Source organism: Seriola lalandi, unplaced genomic scaffold (assembly GCF_002814215.2).
Source record: "Seriola lalandi dorsalis isolate HSWRI2012SDOR001 ecotype SW California unplaced genomic scaffold, Sedor1 jcf7180002054953, whole genome shotgun sequence".
Lineage (NCBI taxonomy): Eukaryota > Metazoa > Chordata > Actinopteri > Carangiformes > Carangidae > Seriola > Seriola lalandi.
In genome coordinates, this window is record NW_019525504.1 from 894182 (window position 1) to 902509 (window position 8328).

An 8328-nucleotide genomic window follows, 5' to 3' on the forward strand; every position below is an offset into this window, starting at 1 on the left:
GGGTAGGGGGGTGGGGGGGTGGTTGGGAATTGTAATGGAATAACTGAGCAAAGCTTTGAGGGCAGGGAGCAGAGTGTTTGTGTTGTGTGTGTGTGTGTGACATATGGACGTACTGTGTGTTTGTATGAGCTGTATCAGTTCAGTGAGGAGTGTCTCTGTCAGCACACTGGATGTTTATGGTTAACTGTGAACATTTTAACATGTTTAACCCTTGACTTTCACTTAGTCTAGTTTAAGGTTTGGATTTGTATGCCAGAGCTGGAGACATCATGTTTTTGCGTAGTCCCATTCTCCTGGATGTGATATCTGTGTGACGGAACTTCTTTACATTCGTCACAAACATCCACCTGGACTCAAAGACGAACTGATTAGACTTTGGGGGTCAAACGTCAAATGTAAAGGGCATGATGACCTCACAAAACGCGTTTATGGCCTTCTCGTCTTTATTAATGGAGTTGGAAAGAATCCCACCTCAGTACATCATATAGACTGGGCTCCAGCATATGAATTCCAGTGTTTGTGTGGTGGAGCATTTTGTATGATGATGACAAGTCTGTCACGGCCTCCAACCAACCACAACAAAACATTAGGCTCATGTCTCCTGAGGCCCCTGGTTGGTCAGGGGCCCCGGAGCTGAAGCCCAGGTAAGCACCTTCATGAAGGAGCCACTGGGTATCACTACACCACCCCACTGTGGAGAGGAGGAACATTACAGGCATCCATACTACACCTAAACTTATACTTGTCACCTGACGTATGTGAATATTTTAAACAGACAGGTTGTAGTACTGTGGTCTAAACTCAGTCACATCATGAATGACTGTTTGCTTCACCTGTATGACTCATGGCTCATGCAGGTAAAGCACACACTCAATGACTGTTTATCATGACCATCAGCTGGTTGAAACTAACTGTTAAACAGAGGATGAAAGATCGACGCATACAAAGCTTCATCATGCGCTGTGATTGGACCATGTGCCTGTTGGATGAAAAGCAGAATCACCTCAGGGTGACTGACGGCAGGAGTCCCAACATCACTGGAACATATCAGCTGATCAGATCTGACAGGTTTTGTTTTGTTTATTTGAATGTAAGAATGTAAGCTTTGTGAATTATATATACCATCATCCATCCATCACTTAGCCAAATTCGGTACTAAAAGGTCAAAGGTCAACTTCACTGTGATATCATAAAGATCTGGTGATTATTCAACACTGTAACTCAGGGGGAGGAGACTGTGACCATATCACCTGTAACTTGACTGGCAGGTGGAGGAAACAACCAGGAGGATGGTTTTAGTTACTTCATGTTTCTATCTCCTTCAGAGGATGAGGAATAAAGGTTTCAGTGAATGACAAGTTTTTCAGAAAACTCTCAGGTTCAGGTTGTTTAAACAATGTTTATGTTTTAGAGGGAAACTGAGGTCTGAATGGGTTAATATCCATTTGATTAAAAGTAGGATTAGGGTTATAGTATATGTATGACGTATGATGTATGATCATTTATGATATGTATTATAAAAGTCATTAATATGATATATGACAACGGCCATTAATATATTATATAACATGATATGGACATTAATATATTACATAACATATGATAATAATCTTTAATAAGTTTAATATGCAGTAGACGGCTCAGATCAGAGCTGGGTGTCGGTGGAGGATCAGATCACATCTTTAATAACACAGTCTGACCCCTGACGTGTCATCACTCTCCTGTTGGAGTGGGTGGGTTTCCCATAGCAACAGGACAAGCAGTACTGACAGTTCTCTGTCTGGAGGATATTATCTGCTGGATGTGTGTTATTGCATGTGCACAGGCCCAGCATTTTATGAAGCATGGTGTGTCAGAGGCTCGGAGGCCGACTTCTCAAGACTGGGTCCTGGATTCAGACCTGGTGCTTGGCCTTCTGTGTGTAGATGGTTCACTCACCTCAGCGACAGTTTTTCAGTGTTCTGTCGTTCATTTCATCAGTATTATTAATATTGTTTTATTAAACTCTATTTTGATTGTATGGTACCTGTATTTTTATTGCTTTGATATTGCAGATCTTGCCTTTTGTATGGACCATAGACTGTAAATAATGATGGACGTAGCCTACGTGACATCACTCACAGGTTTCTGAAGAGCAGTTTTGCTGCTCCACCGTTGCCATCTTGGCAGCGTCTGACTCCGCCCCTATCTCCCAGCTAGGCCTCAAAATCACATGTTGGTGTCACTTCGAAGTTTCCTTGTACAAGTCTTTTCAAAACCAAAAGATGTTTGAAACTGTGGATTTATTCTGACTGATTGAAGCGTGACGCATCACTTCACTGTGTTTTTCTCGGCTCATGAGAAGGTAAAAATCTGAGAGGTGATGTGTGTGAGACTCACCATATCTGTGTCAGACACTGGGCCAAAGCTGGTCACATAGATGTCAGTCTTCACTTCTGTCACTCGGTCTGTGGAGACAGAGAACGACATGTGCTGCAGAAAATCACGGTGCAAACAAAAGCAAAGTCTTTACGACTCATGACAGACAGGTTAATGAAAGACTGGTGAGGCAGAGATATCCTGACATTTAGTTCCTGATGTGATTCAAACCTCAAAAACACTTGCTTTTACATTTCCCATAATGCAGCTCAAAAGGATCTTTCATTCAACCCTCCAAGACAAGTAAACATCCAGGTCTTTGAACCGCCCTACCTTCAGTTTGTCACAAAGGCTTTGTGTTTTTCATTTCTAGTCTCTGAGCCCAGGCTGAGCTGATGTCATCAGGGTTATTTTCTGCTGTGGTGATGCCTCCCCCCCTCCCTTTGACACAACTTGTATAATGAGCCGCCCGACTCTGTTCCAGTTGCTGTGCGTTCCACGTGATATACACTTGGGTGTGCACAGGGTGTTTTATTTTGAAAATTACCCAGATACTCTGTACCGTTCCTGTGTGTGAGTTCCTGCCTGACTTGATCTGTTCTGTGCTGCTCAGTTACACAATATGAATAAATAAATTCATGTGGGGGCGCCCTGGTGCCTCCGCTGGTACAGCACGTACCACAAAGGCTTAGTGTCACTGTGGCTATCAAAAAAAAGGAAAAAACGAATGACAACGAAAAAAAAAGAATTTAACACCTCATATGATGGATCAAATTGATTTATTACCTTTTAACACGTTTTGAGACCCTGCATGCTACAAATAGCACACAACAGTTTCTAAGTCTGATCTAAATCATCTTCTCTCCTGTGTTTATAACATACGATAAAATAAATCTTTTTCCATGGTTAATATTTAGAAAGGAGGAGTCGAACCAGGAGCCATGTGGTACGCAATCTAACGATTTGATGATCAGGTCGCCCCAAAGGTGAAAACATTTTTTTGAACATTCCTTTATGGAGTTAAACTCAATCTTACCCATCAGAATCTTTTCAGTCCTACTCTGTGTATTATAATATCATATATAATATCATCATTTGTCAAGTTTAAGAACGCAACTCTGATGATGTCATAGTGATGTCATCAGGGTTATAACAGAAAGTCTCACGTACAAGCTGCAGGTGTGGGGTTTGAGAGATGTGGGTATTTACGAGACAGGAAGGAAGAAGACTTCATTACGTTGCATTATGGGAAATGTAGGATCCAGTGTTTTACAAAAGTAAAGATATCTCTGTCTCTGCTGATTTGATTTTGACCGTCTTCATCTGTCTCTTTTGAGTTTTGATGGAAGTGTGTAAGTGTTCCAGTCTCACCTCCCAGACCAGGTCTCAGTCTGTTGTCATATCCGTCCAGCAGACTGTCCAGGATCTTAGTGAAGGTTGTGATGTCTTTGAAGTTACGTGTTGAATTGGAATCCGCCTTTGACCTAATACAAGACGTGTGAGAAAGAAAAATGACCAGTCTACAGCAGCAGGTAGAATTACAGGTTCCACTGGGAGCAACATGTGATCCTCATCAATCTGATCAATCAAGGGACTGCCTTTTTCATTTCAGCCCTCACCCCAGTATCATCTGTATTTTAGGGACAGAATTAGAAATCATCAATTAAAGACTATTCTGACGAGTCACTATGATTTTCATTAGGAATGATCAAACTGAAAACTGAAAATCCTGTGTTTTGTCGACCCAGTCATCCACCCTGATATCCTGCTACACAGGCTCACTGACTCCAGTCACTATGATTGGCTGAGTAGCATCACATGACCAGAACTATAAAGGCCAAAAAAGCTGCACCAGTTAAAATAAAAATATTAGTGACCTCAGCTCTATATTACACTTTTTACTGCAGATATGTTACACTTTTTTGCACAGTTCTTATAGAACTCCAACCTTACCAGGCAGACACATCATTGGTCAGATATGGTGACATCAGGATTGTGACAGGAGGGTTTTGACACCTGGAGAAAGTAGGACTGCTCCCTAATGGCCTGACCCAATGACTAGCGGTCGAGCAGGGAAGTGTTGGGTCTATGGGAAATAGATCAGGAGTATATAACCGACGTTAACCCGAGGAAGAACGAGGCAGAACATGAACAGAGAGCAAAGAACAATGATTGTAAGTTAATATACTACGGGTCGTCATGGCTCCAACTGAAACTAATCTCGGGACCCAGGTATGGACAGGTAGGCTGCGGTGTGTCACTAGATCTATTATCTGAGTGGATGAAAGTGGATTCTCTGTCATTCGTGATCGGATGATGCATTAAAATTGCAGATTCTCTGTTGTTTTATAATCCTTCACAAGCTCTCAAATCTTCTACTGCCAGGCTTTTGAATACACACAATTTGACACACAAGAAAATAAGCAGTGCAGCTTTTTTTTTTACTATTGATTTTTTATTGTAAAGCACGTTGAGATTCATCTCTTGTATGAAAAGTGCTCTATAAATAAGGTTTATTATCATTATTATTATTATCATTATTATTATTATTATTATTATTATTACTAATATGTCTTTGGAGGGAAACCAGGAACATGCAAACTCCACACTGGAAGGCTCCAGAGAGCTAGAACCTTCTGGTTGGGAGGTGACAGTGCTTGCTGGAGGTGAACTACTAAATCACTGGAATACTCCTCGCTGTGTTATCAACAGTTTAGCCTGGGAGGTACGATTACACAAATGGCACAATAAGCCTTTAATAAATAATTCAATTAATAAAAGTTCAACAGTTAATAGGTGAATAAATCAAAACCACTGATGCACAGTTTTAAAAGGACATGGATGAATTCTGGTCTGGTGTCTAATTAAATATTTAAACAGGCACAATACAGCCTCAGTGTTTTGAAGTTTTTAAAGAGGTGACATTTTAATGCACACAGTGACACTGTACTTGCTGACCGGTCAGTTCCTTACAAATTATTATAATCTTAATTAAGAAATTCAAGTAAATGCCAAGAAACTCGTGCAGCAATGTGATGTTTATTGGAATATGAAAAATAAGATCCACTGATGCAGAAAATCGTCAGAGGAGAAAACATGACAGAATGTCCTGATTTGTGATTATGACCTGCCTTCATTTCTGCTCTAAATAAATCACCGGGACAACCAGTTTCCACAGTAACTATGTTTTCAGTTTGACAAACTGGGGCTGGTTGCACAAAACATCTTCAGTTAAGATTTTCCTTAAGATTCAAGTGAAAGTTTCCTTAAAATAAAAACAGATGCACAAACAACAGTCTTCTTATTAGGGTTTCCTTAAAAAGTATTTCAGGTTTTCCCCTTATCTTAAACTTATACTTAAGGTCAGTTAAACATTTGCACAGAAGACCTTAGCGACCAAACCAAGGAACAAACTAAAGGTTGGGGAGACGGTTGCAGCAAGACTCTCCCCCCACCAGGACGATAGAAGATATATTCAGCATCCGCTGCTGCTGCATTTATTGAATAAATGTTTTGAAAGTATGAACGTTTTTTTTAATGAGCTGTATTTTTCACATACAATCTTGACCTTTTTGTCTGAATTAGTCAAAACTTACTGAGTTTGATTTATTGTAACTGTCTCTAGGCTGAGCAGCCAAATCAAAACAGATCACACAGCAGTGTGTTTCAACATTTTTAGTACAAAATATATGAGCCAAATATGCAGCAAATTTTGATGCAACAATAGTTCATTTTAAGGCAATAGAAAATACAAACAGGTTCTTTTGGGAATTATTTTGTCAGCCTCTCATGGTTTCATCATATATTTGCCTGTTCTTTGATACAAATGATTAATTAACTAAATAATACTTTAATATTATTTTAAAACAATACATGTTTTCAGGATACTATGCTTATTGAGGCAAAACCCTAACCCTAACCCAAAAGTTAATTAGTGCAATCTAATGTATTTTCAATATGTTGTAACCCTCCCTGATCTGTGTTGCAACTGTCCCCAGGGTTGGGGTCAGGCTAAATATTGTGAATGATATGTCATATGTAATCTTTGAATGGTATGGATAATTAGCAGACAGGTGTGAGAATAATATATCAAAGTTTGGTTGGTCTCTGAGTCACTGGGAGAAATGTAGAAACCGCGCCCGGTCTCTCCAACCTCTGACTGTATCCTGAGATTATCACACAACGTTAAGTGCTGTTGAGTTCATGTGGAACACACGTGCACACAAGCAGTGTAAAAAAATTAATTGTAAAACTACACAGATTAACGGAGGTCCAGTCTGCTGCTGGATTAAATATGGATTACGCTTGTTACTGTCACCGGCGGTGTCCGTCCGGTTTTTGCGCTGGGTGGTAACAGTCAGTTCCCAAAGTTGACAGGTCTGAGGTCAGAGCCGTATTCGTGAGACAGTCATATAGAAACAGATCTCATTGAGCTACTGAGATATTTCTCCCTCATGTGCAAATAACCATTAAATTGTTAAATCTATCTGCGGGGTCTGGCGCGTGAGGTTGAACAGAGCGCACAGAGCGACTGTTAGGAGAGGACGTGATCAATGATAAATCCACATTGTTATTAGTGTGGGTATAATCTAGCTGTAGTCATCTATACTGCTGCTGCTGCTGCTTAACAACACACCGTTAAACAGCCTGGAGGTGGAGAGGCACAGAGCCGCTGTGCGCCCGGTCAGTGCGCCGTCAGAGCGGTTTATTAATCTGTAAAAACACGTATCAGTAACACAGAACTTACCGTGTCTGCCACAGCACGATCAGAGAGAGCAGCACTGACATGGAATATGAGCTCCATCGTCCTCTCATGGCTGATGCCTGAAAAAGCAGACGGGAACGCTGTCGGAGCCTGAATGAGACGGTGGAGCGGCACGAAGCGCAGCTGAGGCAGGTTAGATGGTCCCCGCAGAGACCGGCTTCAGTTCATCTAAGACTCTGCAGCCGCCTCAACCACCAGCTCTCTGTCTCCACAGCCTTTGAGGAAACGTGCGTTCAGTGATGGAGGTACTGCCCAGCTGAAACGCGACAGGTGTCCCCGGGGGTTGCCAAGAGAGACGCGGACTGCGTGCGGACACGGTGGAGATGATGGAGCCTTGGTCGGAAAAAACAGAGTAGTTTCCCAGAGAGAGGAGCGCGGTTACTCTCCGTCCATCCTGTCCTCCCCTTCGGCTCAGCCACAGTCTGAATGAGCAGCTCCAACCCGCGCGCTGATGGAGAGAGAGTCACTGAGTCCGCTGGAGAGACGCGTTCATCTGCTGATGATGAGGTTTCGTGTGAGCGCACCACCAACGTGCACCAGGCAAGTGGAACAAAAGCCTGTAGAATGACACGTAGAGGAGTTAGTCACTTCAACGGATTCATTCGGGTCGCACTTTAATTTACAGTTCACTAATGAGAAGTAAGAAAAACTACTTTATGTCAGACAAAACTAGGAATAACATGTTCTACAGTAAAGTATGGAAACCGAGAATGGCCATACTGGCAATTTTTAAAAAAAATCCCATTAAAGCAGAGATCAGAATAATTATCTCATTATCTCGAGATAACAAAGCTTTGTTATCTCGAGATCAACAAAAATCTTGAGGAAACCAAAGCTGTTAGCTGTTATCTCGAGATTAACGCTGCTGTCTAGAATAATTATCTCGAGATAACGGAATATGATACCATTATCTCAAGATAACAGAGCTTTGTTATGAGGAGATCGGAATATACACTGTTATTTTAAGAAAACAAAGCTCCATTATCTGGATTATCTAGTTACAATATCTCGATATAACAAAATAATGATCTTGCTGTTTTTTTTCAACATAACAGGATAATTAAGCCGTGATCTGGACATAACAGTCTGCTTATCTCGAGATAATGGGATAAAAAAAATATTTGCGAGTATGGCTCTTATCTTTATCTCCAGATTAATGGATCTTTTTTATGTTGAGATAACAGAACAATCATCCCGTTATCACG

General features: G+C 41.2%; 1 protein-coding gene across 1 annotated transcript in view; it reads right to left on the bottom strand.

The window, feature by feature from the left end:
• The window catches only part of gabra2a (gamma-aminobutyric acid type A receptor subunit alpha2a), a 24255-nt gene extending 16667 nt beyond the window's left edge, over nucleotides 1–7588 (bottom strand). Inside the window, exons 1-3 of the mRNA XM_087170554.1 lie at nucleotides 7106–7588; nucleotides 3730–3842; nucleotides 2380–2447 (exon numbers count right to left, since the gene is read on the bottom strand). Of these exons, the coding sequence (XP_087026680.1) occupies nucleotides 2380–2447; nucleotides 3730–3842; nucleotides 7106–7173 (249 nt within the window). The 5' untranslated portion in view covers nucleotides 7174–7588. The remainder of the gene's footprint in view (nucleotides 1–2379; nucleotides 2448–3729; nucleotides 3843–7105) is intronic.
• Between the last annotated feature and the right edge of the window lie 740 nt (nucleotides 7589–8328).